The sequence below is a fragment of the Stenella coeruleoalba genome, assembly GCF_951394435.1.
Source record: "Stenella coeruleoalba genome assembly, chromosome: 12".
Taxonomy (NCBI): Eukaryota; Metazoa; Chordata; class Mammalia; order Artiodactyla; family Delphinidae; genus Stenella; species Stenella coeruleoalba.
Window position 1 is genome coordinate 37,284,079 of NC_137158.1, and position 20,977 is coordinate 37,305,055.

A 20,977-nucleotide genomic window follows, 5' to 3' on the forward strand; every position below is an offset into this window, starting at 1 on the left:
GGCATTATGTCATTCCTTATATGGCTGAGTAATATTCCATTGTGTAAATGTATATACCACATTTTCTTTATCCATTCTTCTGTTGATGGACATTTAGGTTGCTTCCATGTCTTGACTATTGTGAATAGTGCTGCTATGAACATTGGGATGCATGTATCTTTTCAAATTAGTTTTCTCCAGATATATACCCAGGAGTGGGATTACTGGATCATATGGCAACTCTTTTTAGTTTTTTAAGGAACCTCCCTACTGTTCTTAGTAGTGGCTGTACCAATTTACATTCCCACCAACAGTGTAGGAGGGTTCCCTTCTCTCCACACCCTCTCCAGCATTTATTATTTGTAGACTTTTTGATGATGGCCATTCTGATCAGTGTGAGGTGATACCTCATTGTGGTTTTGATTTGCATTTATCTAATAATTAGCAATGTTGAGTATCTTTTCATGTATCTTTTATTGGCCATCTGTATATCTTCTTCGGAGAAATGTCTGTTTTTTTGATTGTGTTGTTTGTTTTATTGTTACTGAGTTGTATGAGCTGTTTGTATATTTTGGAAATTCCGCCCTTGTCGGTCACATCATTTGAAAATACTTTTCCCCATTCTGTAGGTTGTCTTTTTGTTTTGTTTATGATTTCCTTTGCTCTGCAAAAGCTTATAAGTTTGATTACAACCTCTCTAATCTTTATCCATAAAATGGAATTCTTCCAGGGAACAAAAGGATGAAATCACGTGTAGACACATGCTTTGTAAACTATAAAGTATTAAATATACGTAAGATATTGTTTTGTAATTATATAACTTGGGAGATAAGTTTAGATTGAGTAAGAGTGGTAATCTCAAGTTAGATGACTCATAAAACATCTGGTGTTAAATCAAGTGAAGCTAAAAATCCTACTGTAAAATTACATAGAAACAAATATTTTTGGAATCCTATAAATAAAATTTAATTACATTTATTGAGATCAGCAAAGCTTGAATTGAAAGGGAGTAAAGGGAAGAATTATAGTTCAAGACACAAATGATCTGTTCTAAGGGGGAAAAAACATTCCCTGTCAGTCTTGAATAGCTAGCAGGTTTTAAAACTAGTCAAATTTAGCATAATAATAAAACTTCATTATGTTGAAACCGTGCTAATATTGTATGCAAATGTACAATCCAGCATGAAAATGACGGAAATACTCATAGTGAGATGACTAAGAGCTAAAGGAACTAATTTTCATTCTTGCCACATCTTTTCATTACTGTAAGATTTTTGATCTTGAAATAATACATAGTTTTATCAAATTAAACCTGTATTATAATAGATGCATATGATACTGATATTCGTGATTATGTATGTGTGAACTTTTAGTAGAATGAAGAAAAATAATGGAATTAGGCCCATTGATTTCTCAAATTTGTATAAAAACTTTTAGTCTTTTACTAAAAAATAATATTAATTTGGGAATACCATTTCTGAAGATTAATTTCTTCTATAACCGTATGCAACATAATGGAACGTGGAACCTAGTTTGAAAGTGCAATCCAATGCCACATATATATTTACGCCCTTGGTCAAACCAGGGGACTCAAGTACATAATGTTGTATAATATATTGCTCTTATAGTAGTACATACTCTCTGCCTAGTACTGTCTGTTTTTCTTATGGCTCTTGCCAGCTTAGTTGAGGGATTTCGCTTTGTAACTGCTCTGTCAAATCAGTTGTGTCCTGGTTCTGTGCAGTGTAACAGTATGACATCCAGAGCTTATTCAGATGAGCAGAGAGCAAATGAACTTGCTTCTGCTCCTCTGTTGAAGGGAAGAGAAATTTCTTCGACCTGTAAATGCTGAGAGCGTCGTACTATCCTTTACAGTAGATGAATCTCAGCACCGTGAGTTCCTAAGGGTGCAGAGTCCAGGGCGACTCACACTGGTCCCTTTTTATATTTGCACAAAGGTCAGATCAGGTTCAAAGGACTAGCTCCCCTCCACGTCCTGCCCCGAGGGGATAGGAAGCTTCCAAACATCCAGGTGAAATAAAGGTGTGTAAGAGGAGCCTGCAGCTTCTGGGAACTGGCCTTGGTGACTGGGGTAGGAGTGTTTATGGGTTCATTTTAAGACAAAGCCCCTCCCTTTCCTCCTCAGGCTACTTCTCAGCTCTTCACAAAGCAATCACCCCAATTCCTTCAAGTCATAGGGATCATTCTTGGCCAGCACCAGCTGCGTGGGCCTGCGACTTATACAGTCACAGAGAGTCCCAGGCTTACAAGAGCCCCACGCTTGGCATAAATGCTCTACTGTCTCGGTCTTGAAATTCTTCATACTCTGTGGACAAGGCGCTCCATTTATTTTTGCATATACAGATTTTGTATATGAAGCCGCAAAGCATTTTTAACACAAGGAAACAACTGGTTCCTCATCTTACTGCTCTCTTACCAGCGATAGATGAATCAAAGGAATTTAGGGCTGGAAACAATTAGGGTAAGATTAAATTGAGCCCCATTTTTAATAGAGATTCAATTTAAATGCACTGTGATATTGCACTGCTGGGGTACTCTTTCAGGATTATCAGTGCTTTCTTCTTTCCATCTGGGTTGATAAGAGTATTTTGAGATAGTAAAATGTGGTTTGCTAGACATTTCAAAGCAAACATACAGAGTAGATACATAGAGGTCACTGTAGGGTTTTTTATTTTTATTTTGTTAAGTGAGAAAAGCTGGGTGCAGCCAAGGTGTTGGATAGTAGCCGAGCTGTTAATACCGAGGGACGGTGCCAGGCCTACACGACAGTGCGAAGATGGAGAGGTTTCACATCATCTCTTAGCTTCTCTTTATCCTGTTATGTTTGTACTCCTTCCTCCTCATCCTAAAAATGGTTTGATTTCTGGAAAACTTGTATTTATATTCTTCTCCTCCCTCTGCCACATGATTTGAGCCGAAAGTCTATAGCCCATTTCTGTCTGGCTTTGTTCTCAGTTGACTTTCATGGTTAGAAAGCTATCTGATAATTAAACCCTGCTGTGTTGTTAGCCGGTAGTAACTTAAGGTATGACTGCTACTTGGGGTACTCTGTGTTTTGATATCTCATACCACACACAGTCTTACAGATGCAAAGAAATGAATTTCTCCCAGAGTCATTGTGAAGCCACTGAAGCCATTAGGCCCCCATATTACCTCTTTGCCCTCTCTCCCGTGTGCTCATTTGGCTCTAATCCTGCCAGCCTCCCAGCCGCTCCTGCTTTTGCCTGAAGCCCGTGGGTGCTTTCTGAAGGCCTCCAGTGGCACCAGGCAGACAGCCGCCATGGTGTCTGCTCGTAAGTGCTGCCCATGAGGGCCATGTGTGGCTGCGAGACAGAAGAACCTCCTGACTATTCGTTTAGTTCATGCTGAGTTTGAATAGCTCAGTAGCTCATCCAGACTAATGATTCAGACCTTGTCACACTGTCCCTCTTACGGCAGATGCTAACATACCAAGTAATGGACTTTACATAACCCCACCCCTTCTTCCGCATCCTCCTTGCTGACTCTGCTTCCTAGGCCACTGAGAAAATAGAAGTAATTATGAGAGAACTTTCATAAGCTCCCGTCACATCTGTCATTTGCCAGCAACTACACTCCCATATACTCTGCCTTCTCTCCTTAACTAATGATTGTCTATTGACCTTGACTCATCTGCTCAAGGTCATCACTCCAGCAATTCACCCTTCCCTTCTGGATCATTCCCATCAGTATACAAATATGCTGGTATTTCTCTTATCTTAAAAAAAAAAAACCCCAGCAAAAACATCTTCTCTCTTGATCCCACTTCCTGCTCAGGCTACCAACCATATCTGTTTCCCTTCACATCAAAACTTGATAAACATGCTTACACTTGCTCTTCCAGCATCTTGCCTCACATTTCCCCTCAACCTCCTTCAGTCGAGTTTTTGTCCCCAGTCACTCCACTAAAACCTCTTCTGTCAAGTTCACCAGTGACCTCCATGCTGCTCAACCCAATGGTTTATTCTTAGACTCCCCATCACCTGACTGTCGGCTACATTTGAAGCAGCTCATCGCTCGCTTCTTGAAACGCTTTCTTCCCTTGGCTTCCAGGACTGCACACTCGTGGTTTTTTTCCTACCTCACTAGCTGCTCTTTCTTGCACCCTCTGCTGACTCTTTCCCACCTCCCTGTCCTCTTAACAAGGGACTGTCCCAAGGAAAGGTCCTCGGGCCATTTTTTCTTTTCAATCTACATTCACTCCCTTGGCCATTTCAACTAGTCTCATATCACCTATAGGTGAAATACCCCCAAATCTTTATCTCCAGCCCAGACCTTTCTCTTGAACTCTAGACTCCTCCAACTATTTCCTTTACTTCAGAGTTGAATAAGCATCTCACACTGAACCCTGATCTCCCCTTCCAGGTCCACGCCTGTCCCCATCTCCCCCAGTCTATTCTCAGCAGACTAGCCAACGTGATTCTATTAAAACGTAGGGCAGATCACATCACTCTTCTATTTAAAACTCTCCAATGGCTTCTGGTCATTCTCAGAATAAAAGTCAAAGTTCTTGTCATGCTTATTAGGCCCCCATATTACCTCTTTGCCCTCTCTCCCGTGTGCTCATTCGGCTCTAATCATGCCAGCCTCCCAGCCGCTCCTGCTTTTGCCTAAAGACCTCATTTGCTCTCCTTTGGCCCAGATGGCTCTTTCCCCAAATAGCTGCATGGATCGTTCCTTTGCTTCTTTCAGGCCTTTGCTCAAACATTACCTTTCTCTCTCGGGCCTTCCTTGACCACTATTAAAATTGCAATGCCCCTTCCTAGCCACCTTCCCTGATTTAGCTTTCGCCATGGTACTCTCTCTTTCTACCTCTAGGTGTTTCTGATTTATTTTATTATCTGTCTCCCTCACCTCCAGAACGTGAGCTCTATGAGGGATAGGATTTCTGTTACCTGAAATATTCCCAGTGCCCAGGTCAGCACCTGGAGCCACAGTAGGTGCTCAGTATACACTTGTTAAATGTAGGATGCTATTATCTTTCTACCAAAGAACATGGCCTGCACGTGAGCTTCAGAAAACCAGTGTTTTCCAGATAGGGATCAGATCTGTCTCTTTACAAAGCTGAAGGAATGGCTGGAAGGCAGACACCCATGCTTGCGGCGGCGTGCTTGCGGTGGGTGGAGCTTTCAGTAGGAGTCCCTCACTGTCTAGCCAAACCACCCCCTCTTGCCCTTTCAGCCGAACATGGAAAATTGAGATGCTGTGCTACATTTTTACTATTTATTCACAAGTATTCTTTTTACTCAGTAATTAGTATGCAGCTTTATTTTTCATGAAATGCCTCTTTTAAAATATGTTATTGTAATGATTAGGACTATTACTGTAAGGTACTGTAATCATTACTGTAATGATTAAGCGGATGAATTATTTGTAGCAATAAAATAGTCTTCAAGATTGGCATACTGTTACCTCTTGCATTTATTCTGCTTTCTATTCATATTAAATAACTTCACATTTAAAATAAGTAATTGCTGCTCACCACAATAACACATGTTGCTTTCATCAGAGGTTGTAGCAAAAAGTGAATCTGGAAACACTGGTGTGGACAGTAGCTACCCACTCTCCTGCTGAGAGTACTTACTGGCTGCTTCCTGAGAAGCAACACCTAACTAACTCAGTAGGGCAAGGCAGCAGATTTGAATAAGTCTGAGGACATATTTGAGAACGCAAAATTTCATTCTCCCAGTGCTGATGCAGAAAAGGACAAACTGCCCACAGTTACTCACCGCCCCCCCATATATTCCAATGAGAAATACAGAAAAAAAACTTGTAAAATTTCTTCACAATGCACACATTGAGATGAATGAAACAGCTGGCAGCGGCATCTCGCCTCTGAGTTGGATTTATAAAAATATTAGTGAGCTCAATTTTCTGTATTTTGCTATTTCATTCGGGGAGTGATGAAGAGAGTCTTTTATCATTATAAAACTGCAGGCTTCGGTGTCATTTATCACAATGTCGTCTGGAATTCTGCAAATGTTCTGTCAGGGTTGATCTGGACATTTCAGGACTTGACATTTGATAGAAGTTGGGTAACCGGATATCGTAATGGTATCTTTTTCCTATATATACCCTGTCATTCAAGGCATAGAGTTTATCTGCAATGTCACTGCCAATTAAAACTGAAAACAGGCGGGAGATGTAACGATGCTGAGCCAAGAGCAAGTATAATTTCTTTCTCCTCCAGGACACATATCGACAGTCAGTTTCTGCTGTGAGCGTTACCTAAACGAACATAAGACCACACATAATCAGAGATGAGGAAGCAAGAAACATCCTGCCATGTGGGGTTTTTTTGGCCCCAGATTTTAAATGAATTTCTTGTGCTGATTTTAACTTTAAAAAAGCCTACCAACCCACAATATATTGTTAAAATAGAAACTACAAAACTTATTACTATCTATGTAATTTATAACATGAATAATCACAATGTTGTGCCCATCTCCAGTTTATCTGTTTTCTAAGTTTGGGTATCTAGATTTTGCATTTCAGTGAAGTGAGAGTTACTTGATACTAAAACATAATAAAGTTGGCTAGTGTTAGAGAAATATTTCCAAGTCAATCCTGAAGACTGTAAACATTTAACCCTAATGCAGTTTCTGCAGTACCGAATAGAATTAACCTATTCTGCATATGTATATGAATTTGTATTACAAAGACACACACATGGATACACACACATGTATGTTACATGTATTAACCAGAGGAAGTATACCATAATAGACAGAACCTACTGAAAGGATTATCTTTCAAAACTACCAGATATGGCAGCAGAGTAGTGACAGTAAGTTTAGCATTTTGTTGCTAGAAAACAACTGAAATTCATCAGTATTTTGAATTTTAAAAGTCACTTATTTTGTAATAAGGGCAGATTTTTTGTTCTTGATGTTTTTCTAAACTGTGACAGGTGGCAGTGTTTAGAGTCAAATATCAATTAATTATATTTGAATTCCCATATACTCAGTTAAGCAAAGAAAAATTTAAGAATATTTATCACAGACTCCTTTCTGTCATACGTAATACCCAATCTTCTCCTTGTTGCCGGACCTATAAAGTGACATTAATCAGCAAGACTCAAGCGGAACTGGGAAGACATGCGTGATACTAAGTACATTCCAAAGCTAAATATAAATCATTCCTATGTCATCTGCTGCTCTGTTTGCTTGTTTGCCTGTTTTTAAACAGGAAGAGGCAGTGTTCACAGTGTGGCCTAGTTATTCTTTACCTGAAAAATGCCTTCCTCTGTGGGTTTCAGTGAGTCCCATTCAGGAGAATCCAGGAACTGGAAGGGGAAGATGTAATGCAGAAATTCGCCATCAACTGTCACTCTGATCCTACAAAGGACATCAGTTATGAGGGAAGGAGAAAGAGAGCACTAAGTTGGGGACGAGGATACGGAACAGTATTTCCGATCTCTGATGTTTTTTATGACTTTTAAAATCTTTAAGGGCAAAATATTAAATTCATACATTACAATAAGTGACAAAAATCCCCTTTAAGATTTATGTACCGCTGTTCCTCCCATGGTTAGGATTCTGGAACAGTGGGTAAGATTCATCAGAAAATTCATCAAACTGTACATTGATGATATGTGCCCATTTCTGTGTATATAATATCTTTCAATTAAAAGTTTCAATGCACTCAGTCAGATTTTAAATTAAGCAGGAGAACACTGAAGAACATAAAGAAGTACCACTGGAAATACCTCTGTAAACTGAATATTTAACCTTTTAAAAAACATGAATAATCACATTAGTATTTCTTCCTCCAAACTTTGTGTTTTCAAATTTTATATATAGTGCACGTCCCCTTCTAGCAAGTGGGCAATTGCTAGAATTTACTGAAAAAAATGATCATTATAAAATTTAAGTGTTCTTTATTATTTAGAAGAATGCCCTAGCAGAATCTGTTCAAAATACTTTGCATGCTAACATAAGTATTCTTTGAATTTAAGCTGGCATCATCCTCTTGACTCTCATGATTAGCTTGGAAACAAGTAGCACATCCAGACAAACCGATTCATACATTTGATTTCTGTGAAGAAATATTAAGACTCTAAATTATAACCTGCTTCAAGTAAATAATACCCTGTACTCTAAATGCCTCTGTCCATGACTTATGTGTCAAGGGCTTTCTCATGCCTCAGCATGCTAAATGCTGCCCAGGACTAGGCTGTATTGAGATGGAAAATGCAGCAGAAAGAAACACAAGCTAGTAAGGAATAAAGAGGAAAGACATGCAAGCGTCAAGAGTACAAACCTTCCTGAAACAAGCAGGGAGAGTTTGTCAATGGAGGTTTTCCCCTGCATGGCATAACAGTGCTCCTTTTCCAAAGTAACCACTTCTGAGCTCATAGCAATAGTTCTGAAGTCAGGCAAAGAGGTCCCCAGAGGCTGGAAGAGGGAGCTGTACAACAGCTGAAATTCTCGCGCAAAGGTTATGCTGCGAACTTGATAGGCGATGTGAACGAACCGCATGAAGCAGATGACAAACAATATAAAATTCCAGGAAAATATGTCAGCTGCACAGACATCTACCCAAGCCCAGATAGCAGAACAGAGGAAACCCAACCCCAGCAAACTGAAGACGTAAAGGAGCCCGAAGAATCCACTGCCACCCATGAAACCTACTACAAATAAGATACTGGCAAGATGATAGATGGCTCCTTCGGCCTCTTGCTTCCAGATGGTGCAGACGGGGTGTTCATCTATTAGGTTCTTCCATAAACTTGAATTTCTTTCCATGGCTGTACTACCGTCTGGTTCACTTCTCAGTTGATGTTAAATGATATCGAAGCAAGTAATTAAGTCCTTTGCTTTTCCATCATCAGAGTTTTGCTCAGTCTTCACAAAACCAGAGAAAGCCCGGACACTGGAGTTGGGGTGATTGAGGGTTTGGTGTGTACGGATCTTGAAAAACTAAGAATCCCATGCTAGCATCCTTAAGTTCATCTGGGCTCCTGATTTAGAACTAGCCCAGAAATATTTTGTGGTTTCCTGTGTGAGAAAAAAACAGAAAGGATTCTAATTAAACAAGGAGAATGGAGAAGTGTATTCAGTGAGTCATCAGCATTCCTTATTCAAGTTGACATCCTATTTTCTATGAAGTTAAAATGTTTTCAGCACAAATACTGAAAGTGTTAAATTTCTAGGATATAAAAATGCATATTTCAGAGTTAGGCTTATTAATAATAATAAATTATTTACAGAAATTTTAGTATTTGTTACAATTAACTAACTGCCTATTTTTCAAGAAAGCTATTAAGCGCTATAATCAGCTGGTCCCTAGAAGAGTAATTCGGTATACCTCAGAATCTCTTGGGACAGTGACTAAATAAGCAGATTCATAGACTGTTTCTGGATATACTGAGTCAGAATCTCTGAGGGTGGAGCCTAAGTGTTGGTATTTTGAACAAGCTCCCCACATGATTTTGATGCATCGATCCATGGCCTTCCATGGCCCACCCTTTTAGAGATACTGTTTGACAATACGTTATTCACTCTTTATAGGTGAAGAATTCGAAGCTCAGAAAGGCCAAGTAATTTATCCAAGGCCACACAGTGGTTGGTGGCAGAGCAGAACTTCAGGACTTGAGCCTGTATGCTAAATCCAATCATGTGGTCTCCCATGAGAGATATTTTAAATCAGGCACTGTAAGGAGCCCTAATAAATCAATAAACGTAAGAAACACACAATTAGGAGTCAGATTTTAAGGGCACATAGTAGACTGTGAAAATGTTTAATTAATTAGAGCTAAATTATTCGAGAAATAAAAATTCAGTTCTCCTTCACTGTATTAGAGGCTATTTCAGGTTAAGGGTTGCATCCATATAACTAAGTAAATAATAGTACAATTCCTGCTACTTACACATTTATTTACCAGATGGTCAAAAATGTTAGCGACTTGTTCCTCTGCACATATATTCTCTACCCTTTCAGCCATATGGTATAAATGCTAATATGTGATCTGACTCAGGAGAGATTTAACCATGATGACAGAGCTATAGGATATGTATCATTTATCACCAGGTTTCTTAACAATAAATGGTTTCAGTGTGAGGCATTCATTAGATTGACTTTTTTGAAACCAAAATAACATTCAAGGACCTTGAACTTGTGTGCTATATTTAGTGTTTTTATCTTGAGATGGATTTTTCCAGAACACCTGTTAATAAAATATCAGATATCATAGATCTTGTCTCATAGAAAAAAAGTACACAAAGAGAGGTGAAAGTGACTTAGCTGAAGTGAAAAAAGGAATAGTGTTGCTACCAACAGAACTAGAAATGAAAATAAAGAAGCTGCTGCTGCTGAAGTTCCTGGTTTTTCATCTTGGACAGTGATTCTCTTCTCTGCAAGTAATGACATTAAGAACATCACCAGGGCTTCCCTGGTGGCGCAGTGGTTGAGAGTCCGCCTGCCGATGCAGGGGACACGGGTTCGTGCCCCGGTCCCACATGCCGTGGAGTGGCTGGGCCCGTGAGCCATGGCCACTGAGCGTGCGCGTCCGGAGCCTGTGCTCCGCAACGGGAGAAGCCACAAGTGTGAGAGGCCCGCGTACCGCAAAAAAAAAAAAAAAAAAAAAAGGAACATCACCAGGTGAATCATGAAAAAAAGAAACAACAACACAGACCTATAACTTACAACCATATTGTTATTTCTACTCATGCTGCTTTCAAATACATTTTACACAGTCTGCATCCCTCTAATTATCACTCCACACATCTCTCTGTGAGAGATGAGATTCAAGGCAGACTGGCATGCTGAATATGTTTCATTTCTCCTCTTTAAACAAAACACAAAATTATATATTACTGCACATTCAAAACAAAGAAACGTTTTTAAAAAATACAATGAGTAGTGACAACTGTGAAATGCAGACTGCAAATGTCAGTCCCCCTGCTGTTTAACTTTTAAAACTTGGGTATTTGAAATTAATCAGTTCCTTAGGATGCCAAGCACAGCCATGAAGCCAATATTAAAAAGCACCGCCAGTAGAGCTCTGAACTTGGGTTTGAACTTCCTGAAAAATTTATAATCCTCAACAAATTGTTAAAATGATGCTAACAGGGAGAGGCCACGTAAAATGTTTGTGGCAATTCAGAAGGGAGCTTATGGGAATCTTGTCCCCTTCAACTGTTGACTTGGGGGATATACTGGGCCACCTACATTCCTGGAGTGTGACCCATTATGATTATATGAGGAACTGTGTTTCCGGCCCTTCCCAGTCGGCTTCTGTTTCAATAAGCTGCTACCAAGCCATCTTCCTATCCTTGACACCGTCTCACTCAACAGGGAGTGCTGACTTGCCCTGATTAAATTACTCCACACCCAGCCTTTCTCTGCTTGGTGTGTTTTTATTCAGTCACCAAAACAGATGTACTTTATTAGAAGAGGAAGAACTGACAGGGGCAGGTGATGAGCCTGAGTGTTCCTCTGACATGTGCCAGCAGCACTATACGAATGCTGCACATGATTCATCAACCAACTGGCTGCTTGAAAAGCCTGTAGGCCTTAAGTCATGTTTTTGGGTAAATAAATGCTGAAATGCCAAAGGAGCACAATGGATTTCTTAAGCACTAAAGTGGGTCTTCCCTGCAAAAGAAGTTAACACATGGGGCTACAAGTGACGGAGACAAAATAAAGGGCAAATAAACAAAATATTTCCAAGTTTGCTCTTTACATTGTAAGACCCTGAGTTCTAGGGAATAAGGAAATGTAAAGGCAGGCACAAAGATGCTCAGTGAAATGTGATCTAAACCGGGTGGCAAACTGATGAAGATCAGCTCAGAAATGGCAGTTATCGGTTCAGAACGTGGACATTTATTACCTCGCGGCATCACACTTACGGCTGTGAGGGAGGCAGTGTCTCAGGCACCACGCTCAGCCTACAGATGAGCAAGGGGGGTCACCGGACAGGCTAGGTAACTTGCTTCCGGGAAAGGAGGCAGTAAGTCACAGGGTGGAAGTTCCAGTCCTCCACTCAGCTTCATGCCCTCTCCAGCAGGCAATGTGTCTTTCAAGGTTGTGAGTCTGATTTAATGTGTTGGGAGACCAGTGAGATATTCTGCCAGGACAGCTTGGCAGTAAAATAATAATCCTGACAGTGGATATTTGAGACCTGCTATATCTGCTTGTACTGCTCAATCCATAATGCTTAGAATACTGCCAGGGACACAGACATAGAAAGGCACTCACGAAGTAATCTGCTGTATTATTATTCAACATTGACTCACTTCCTCTTCTAGATTCCAGAATTCTTAAGGGGCAAAGACAAATGTTTTTGTACTTCTGACCCTTGGCACTCAGTGAATGTGGATTGAACACACTGGTATAGAGGTACAAGCCCACTCTGCCTTTTTCATCCCCACTGTCTATCCAATTCAACAGATGTTCTAACATCCTCTGTCACCTAAGGGAACAGAAGTGGAGGAGACCTTGACTGAGGGATTGGGACATCACTTATTTAAGATGTCTGGCACAACTCCAAATTCATAGGAGAATCCTTCTGTCTTTTTAGAACGTTCAGTTCCTTAAGAGCAGTTGAATTCCTGATCTGATTAAAACAACTCTGGTAGCATGTGGTATTGTGTTAGTTTGGGTTGCTAGGCAACGAAGAAGATCAAAATTCCATGAATATTCTACTCATTAATTGGAATCATATCCCAACTTTGGTGTGTGTTCCATATAGGAAATAATCATGAACTTAAAGCTAGTTTTTGCCCCCCAATATATATGATCATGCCCTAATCGCTGGAAGCTGTGAATGTAATCTTATTTGGAAAAAAGGTCTTTGTAGATATAACTAAGTTAAGGATCTCCGGATGAGAAGACCATCTTAGATTACTTGGATGGGCCAAATCCAATGGCAATTGTTCTTATAAGAGACACACAGAGGATGCAGACAGAAGAGGAGGATAGAAGAGGAGGAAGCAATGTGACCACAGAGGCAGAGACTGGAATGATGCAGCCATAAATCAAGGAATGCCGACAGCCACCAGACACTGGAAGAGGCAAGGAACAGAATCTCCCTTAGAGCTTCTGGAAGGAGTACACCTACCAATACCATGATTTCAGACTTCTGGCCTCCAGAACTACGAGAGAATAAATTTATGTTGTTTTGAAAAAAAAAAAAAGCTAGTTTTCTCTGCCTTTTTTTTTTTTTTTTTTTTGCAGTACGTGGGCCTCCCACTGCTGTGGCCTCTCCTGTTGAGGAGCACAGCTCTGGACGTGCAGGCTCAGCAGCCATGGCTCACAGGCCCAGCCGCTCCGCGGCACGTGGGATCCTCCCGGACCGGGGCACGAACCCATGTCCCCTGCATCAGCAGGCAGACTCTCAACCACTGCGCCACCAGGGAAGCCCTCTCTGCTTATCTTTAAGGAGCTGCACTTATTCAGCAACTATGTGCCAGACATATTTGAAAAATTATCTCATTTAACCTGCACAACCCCATGAGGAAAGTACTATTATCTCCATCTCACAGATGAGAAAGAGAAGGCATGTAAGCTGTTCAAGGTTACCACACTACTCATATTGGAAGTAAGATTCCATCCAGGTCTGCCTGACTCTGAAACTCACAGTTTAAACTGCATCATTCTGCTTCCACAGTACCAGGATTTAGAAAATGTAGGCCTCAGTTTCCTCCCTGCTATGTAGATGAACTCAGACATATTTATTCATCAGTAAAGCAGAGGTAATATCACCTATTCTGTCCGCTTTAAAGGGTGCTGGAAGATTCAGATGAGAAAATCTTTATTAAAAATTCTTAGCAAATTTTTAAATAACATAGAAATGCTATTGCTGTATTTGTTGCTTGTATGTTATAGAGCTGAGCCATTTGGAGAATACAGTTTTCAAAAGTTTTCTTTCCCTCAGAGGATTACAGTTGAAGACGAACCATCCTTATACTGTAAATTCTAAATTTACTCATTTCTGCAGGAGTGATCTCTATCATTCTTACCTATCTTGTGTCCTGGCCACCTACTGCTGGCAGGTATAGACCCAGAACCAACCCATCATTAAGTCTTCACTTTCCAGTGGCCAAGAAGCCAGTCTCTGGAAGCCAACAACAATCTTGTTCCTTAGATTAGTGTTTAGTGCTTCCCAGCAGGTGTGCCCAGATCACTTCCATCAGAATCGCCTGGCCACAGCCAACATCATCTTCAATGGTGAAAAACTGAAACCATTTCCACTAAGATCAGGAACAAGACAAGGTTGCCTACTCTTACCACTATTATTCAACATAGTTTTGGAAGTTTTAGCCACAGCAATCAGAGAAGAAAAAGAAATGAATCCAAATCGGAAAAGAAGAAGTACAGCTGTCACTGTTTGCAGATGACATGATACTATACATAGAGAATCCTAAAGATGCTACCAGAAAACTACTAGAGCTAATCAATGAATTTGGTAAAGCAGCAGGATACAAAATTAATGCACAGAAATCTCTTGCATTCCTATGCACTAATGATGAAAAATCTGAAAGTGAAATTAAGAAAACACTCCCATTTACCACTACAACAAAAAGAATAACTACCTAGGAATAAACCTACCTAAGGAGACAAAAGACCTGTATGCAGAAAATTATAAGACACTGATGAAAGAAATCAAAGATGATACAAGTAGATGGAGAGATATACCATGTTCTTGGATTGGAAGAATCAACATTGTGAAAATGACTATACTACCCAAAGCAATCTACAGATTCAACACAATCCCTATCAAACTACCACTGGCATTTTTAACAGAACTAGAACAAAAAATTTCACAATTTGTATGGAAACACAAAAGACCCCGAATAGCCAAAGCAATCTTGAGAAAGAAAAACGGAGCTGGAGGAATCAGGCTCCCTGACTTCAGACTATACTACAAAGCTACAGTAATCAAGACAGTATGGTACTGGCACAAAAACAGAAAGATGGATCAATGGAACAGGATAGAAAGCCCAGAGATAAACCCACACCCATATGGTCACCTTATCTTTGATAAAGAAGGCAAGAATTTACAATGGAGAAAAGACAGCCTCTTCAATAAGTGGTGCTGGGAAAACTGGACAGCTACATGTAAAAGAATGAAATTAGAACACTCCCTAACAACATACACAAAAATAAACTCAAAATGGATTAAAGACCTAAATGTAAGGCCAGACAATATCAAACTCTTAGAGGAAAACATCGGAAGAACGCTCTATGACATAAATCACAGCAAGATCCTTTTTGACCCACCTCCTAGAGAAATGGAAATAAAAACAAAAATAAATAAATGGGACCTAATGAAACTTCAAACCTTTTGCACATCAAAGGAAACCATAAACAAGACGAAAAGACAACCCTCAGAATGGGAGAAAATATTTGCAAATGAAGCAACTGACAAAGGATTAATCTCCAAAATTTACAAGCAGCTCATGCAGCTCAATATCTAGAAAACAAACAACCCAATTCAAAAATGGGCAGAAGACATAAATAGACATTTCTCCACAGAAGATATACAGATTGCCAACAAACACATGAAAGACTGCTCAACATCATTAATCATTAGAGAAATGCAAATCAAAACTACAATGTGATATCATCTCACACTGGTCAGAATGGCCATCATCAAAAAATCTACAAAAAATAAATGCTGGAGAGGGTGTGGAGAAAAGGGAACTCTCATACACTGTTGATGGGAATGTAAATTGATACAGTCACTATAGAGAACATTATGGAGGTTCCTTAAAAAACTAAAAATAGAATTACCATATGACCCAGCAATCCCACTACTGGGCATATACCCTGAGAAAACCATAATTCAAAAAGAGACAATAGCCAGGACATGGAAGCTACCTAAGTGTCCATCAACAGATGAATGGATAAAGAAGATGTGGCATATATATACAATGGAATATTACTCAGCCATAAAAAGAAAAGAAATTGAGTTATTTGTAGTGAGGTGGATGGACCTAGAGTCTGTCATACAGAGTGAAGTAAGTCAGAAAGAGAAAAACAAATACCGTATGCTAACACATATATATGGAATCTAAAAAAAAAAAAAAAAAAAAGGTCATGAATAACCTAGGGGCAGGACAGGAATAAAGACGCAGACCCAGTAGAGAATGGACTTCAGGACGTGGGAAGGGGGAAGGGTAATCTGGGACGACGTGAGAGAGTGGCATGACGTATATACAGTACTAAATGTAAAATAGATAGCTAGTGGGAATCAGCCGCATAGCACAGGGAGATCAGCTCGGTGCTTTGTGACCACCTAGAGGGGTGGGATAGGGAGGGTGGGAGGGAGACGCAAGAGGGAAGAGATATGGGGATATATGTATATGTATAGCTGATTCACTTTGTTATACAGCAGAAACTCACACCATTGTAAAGCAATTATACTCCAATAAAAACGTTAAAAAAATTAAAAAAAAACTTTATAATCTTAAAAAGAAAAAAGAATCACCTCGGTGGCTTGTTAAAATGCTCCTTCCCTGGCCCCACCCCAGAACTACTGAGCCAGGAAGGGACCCAGAAAGATGCATTTCTTTTTTTTTTTTTTTTTTTTTTTTTGCGGTACGCGGGCCTCTCACTGCTGTGGCCTCTCCCGTTGCAGAGCACAGGCTCCGGACGCACAGGCTAAGCAGCCATGGCTCACGGGCCCAGCCGCTCCGCGGCATGTGGGATCTTCCCAGACCGGGGCACGAACCTGCGTCCCCTACATCGGCAGGCGGACTCTCAACCACTGCGCCACCAGGGAAGCCCTAGAAAGATGCATTTTTGATAGGCTCCCAGTTGATTCTTACGCACACTATAGTTTGAGAGCCATTATTTTATCTTGTTCCTGAAGGATCTTTGAATTATCTTTGCTTGCAGAACCTCAGCTGTGTCCATTCCTGGCTGACCACTGGCTGTCCTCCCATGCTGGTTACTCCATGTAATGTTCCCTGATCCCTAGTTGTCTGTCCGTGGCTGTAGTGCTGGTGTCCGTGCACCATTCTGCTATCTAGTCTGTCCAGTTGGCATTACAACTTAAGAGAAGAGTCCTAGTCTTAGCTGTGCCCCTAAACAGCGTGTGATTTTAAGCTTCCCAGACCTGTTTCCTCACTGATAAAATGAAAGAGTTGGACAAATAATGTACGGTTCCTTTTAGCTCTAAAATAACACAACTCTCCATGATAGGAAATAGAACATTATTCCTAGCATAGGTCAACATGTAGAGCTGAGGGGCAGAACTGAATTATGACTGCAGATCTTAATACCAGGTTCATGACTGGGGCCCAACTCTAGAGATTGGTTAATTATTTAAGAACTGTGGTAGGGCCCAGGCACTGGAATTTTTTCACAAATTTCCCAGGGATTTTGTTATGCAACCAGGGTTACAAACTTTTAGGGGGATAGGGTTGAGAGACACCAGAACATTCTGTAGAGTAAAGGGTCTGAATTTTAATCCTTATTATTACTTTTTAAAAATTTATTTTATTTATGGCTGCGTTGGGTCTTTGTTGCTGCGCACAGGCTTTCTCTAGTTGCGGTGAGCAAGGGCCACTCTTCGTCGCGGTGCACCGGCTTCTCATTGCAGTGGCTTCTTCTGTTGCGGAGCACGGGCTCCAGAGCGCAGGCTTAGTAGTCATGGCACACGGGCTTAGTTGCTCTGCGGCATGTGGGATCTTCCCAGACTAGGGCTTGAACCCGTGTCCCCTGCATTGGGAGGCAGATTCTTAACCACTGAGCCACCAGGGAAGCCCTTATGCTTATGTTTAAAGGGCTGGAAAGGCCCATTTTCTCCTGTGTGTCTTCATTTCCATGCTTTGCTCAGGTCAGGAGGCATTTTTCTTCCTCACCAGTCATCTCCAAGGGGGCTCAAGGTTTCCTTTCCTTAACATGGTGGCTGAAGTGCACCTTCTAGGTTCTGAGTTTTTATGGCCTTTATTATCGGTCTACACAGCTTCCACTATATATTATATTACCCATTATATATATTTTCCTTTTTAAAGTGTCATAATTTGCTTATTCTCTCAGTTGGGGTATATATTTTAAGTAGTTTTTATATAGCAATGATAACAATGCTCAGGGAGAAAAGCAGTGTGTAGAATATAGTTTTGGAACAAGCAGGTTAATAAGCCAGGAAGTCCAAGTGAGATGTGATCAATACCTGAATCAATGGCTTGGGTGTTGGACTAAGAAGAAAGGAAAGCATATATTAGACCATGAGGAAGAAATGAAAGGAAGATGTGTCTCTACTGAGACAGAGGAACAGAAAAGGGATGAAGATGCTTTCATCTTCCTTTCATCCCTTTCTTTCCCGAAGCTCGGAAAGAAATCAGAGGAAAAGGGGACTCATTTTGAGTCATGTTTAACCTGATGCACTTGGTCTAGCAACAGAGTTCACAACAGCAGATAAGGGGCAGGATGGAGGGGTATGTAACAGTTGTCTTGTAATAACACAGGACAATCCTGAGTAAGGACTGGAGCTGGCAAGACTATCTAGAAAGTTGAGTACAAAGAGAAATGAGAGTTGAAATTAAATGCCCATGATCAGAGGCCTTAGAATTCTAGGGGTGTGCTGGCTATTGCAGGAGCCAGGAGCCACATGTGGCTGTTGAGCCCCTGAAATATGGCTGGTCTGAAGTAAGACGTGCTGTGCACAAGGGATTGCGAAGACTTAGTACAAAGATAAGGAATAAGTCGTGAATAATTTTTATATTGGTTACATGTTGAAATGATAATGTTTTGGAAATACTGGATTAAATAAAACATGTTATTAAAGCTAATTTCACCCATTTCTTCTTAGTTTTTAATGTTGCTACTAGAAAATTTTAAATTACATATGTGGCTTGCATTATATTTCTCTTGGACAGTGCTGGTCTAGAGCCTCTCAAGCAATAAGAGAGAGGAAATGAAAAGACTTGACATGATGCTGTGCAAACAGTGCATATGTATAGCATATAAATGTATAAATATGGAAGAATTATCTAAGATTAAGAGCAAAGAGTTGATATCAGTGTAAATGATATTGGCTACAATATTCATATGCTACAGTCAGATGTTATCCAAGGCATAGATGTGTCACCATCTGGTTTCTGCCTAAAAAGATGGCCAGCTCCACTACAGCTCTTGGCCTCTTTATCCTACCAAGGAAGGCACTACTTTTTCCTTTTCCCTTAGGAGAATTCTACTTTTCTAAGCAATTATATTACATGGTCTTGTTTTATCATTTCATCTTCTGATGATACCTCATGGTATACACTGTAAATCTCAGACAGACAGTCTTATAAATTTTATGCCGGAGATTGGATTGTGGCCTTCTGGATTCCAGAAGGTCCACACCAGCCTTTATTTGCACATCATGCCTAAGTCTCTTCATGTACCACTAGGCTTCTAGGCTGGAGTATGCCTTTGACTTTCATACCATGCCCACAGGCTACGAAGGGCTTCTCTGATTCTCTTGTCTCAGCTAAAGTCACACTTGATTATCTTCAGCCATGCTTGCTTTCTCACTTTATCATGTACGGTGGTAGGGAGAATTCTAAGATTCCTGCCCTGCTTGTGTGCACGCCCTATAATCCCCTTCCCTTGTGTCTGGGCAGAACCTGTGAATGGCATGGGACAGATGCTCCCTTGATTAGTTAACATTATATGGCCAATGGTGCTGGAGTAGTCACCACTGCGATTATGTTAAGTTATATAACACTCCACTGTAGGACTTGAGAGGGATTGGAAATTAGACAAACATATTCTTACTGGCCTAGAATAAAGCAGACACCATGCTATGACATGCCTATGGGGGCCACAAGGCAAGGAACTGCAGGCAGTATCTGTGAGCTGAAAGAAGTACCCAACCAACAGATACCAGGATAATCAGTCCTACAACCACAAGGAGCTGAATTCTGCCAGCACCCTAAAAAGCTTGGAAAAGGACCCTGGACTCCAAATGAGGGGTGCAGTGTGGCTGACACCTGGATTGCAAGCTTGTGAGGCCCTGAGCTGAGGATCCAGTTTAGCTGTGCCTGGACTTCTGACTCATAAAAACTGTGAGATAATAAATTTATGTTGTTTTAAGCCACTAAGTTTGTGGTAATTTGTTACAAAGCAATAGAAAATGAATACACACACAGTATACACCAATACTAACTATACATGAGGCTTTCCATTAATCTAATAATCTACATTCTATGACGGACATGGAATCTACATTCTATGACGGACTTCTGCTCTGTGGAGCAGAAGACACTCAATCCTTGCTAGATTTAAATTAGGAAAATCAGGTGGTAACAGGTCTTCAGTCATATCTGGAAAACAAGAGGGTAGCAACGAAGACCCAACGCAGCCAAAAAAAAGAGAAAAAAAAGAAATTACAATTTTTGGAGCAACAGAAGGATAGGTTGAGTCCTATGTTGAATCATGCAGTGCCCTATAATTCTTAATTTGAAGACACAGCAGTAAACCTCTCCTTCTCAAGCTCATCATTTGATTGCTTTAAACAAACAACCCCCATACTCTGCTTCAAGTTCTTCTGACTTTCCATGTCCTGGAAATGGTTAAAGGCATAAGCAGGAAGCCATTCACCTTTGATCACCTGTTATCATGTCAAGCAGTAAGTTCACCTAAGATTCCTGATGAAAGATGCAAGAGAAGCTGGAATCACGAATGCATTAACAGTTTTTTCTTGATATGAATCCAAGGTAGACACCTTCACTTACCTCTCCTCCAAGTGTCCTATATGCAACAAATGAACTCACTTTTTCTATGTTTATTTACTTCAGGTTCTCATTTTCCTTCCTGGCAAACACACCTATTAAGTTCATGTGTGCTAGCTAATTGGCTATAATCTTTCCTTTGTCATTTTTTCGGGCTTAATGAGCACGTGGATCACACACCAGAGTCAACGATGTTTGAAACCACCAAACCAGCCACTACTGGTGCTAACAGGAGCACTTCTGCAGGGAATGACCATTTCAAGTGTTCGTATATAGACAGGAGCTTTCTC

General features: G+C 40.5%; 1 protein-coding gene and 1 long non-coding RNA gene across 2 annotated transcripts in view; one reads left to right on the top strand and one right to left on the bottom strand.

Moving 5' to 3' along the window:
- LOC307195610 overlaps nucleotides 1–20,977 on the top strand; it is a 102,103-nt gene that overhangs the window by 17,144 nt on the left and 63,982 nt on the right. The window lies entirely within an intron of this gene.
- Nucleotides 5,571–8,890, bottom strand: POPDC3 (popeye domain cAMP effector 3). The gene is made up of 3 exons (XM_079939252.1): nucleotides 8,281–8,890; nucleotides 7,247–7,355; nucleotides 5,571–6,246 (listed from the first exon to the last, which is right to left on the bottom strand). The coding sequence occupies exons 1-3, from the start codon at nucleotides 8,763–8,765 to the stop codon at nucleotides 5,965–5,967; spliced, it is 876 nt and encodes a 291-aa protein (XP_079795378.1). The 5' UTR covers nucleotides 8,766–8,890; the 3' UTR covers nucleotides 5,571–5,964.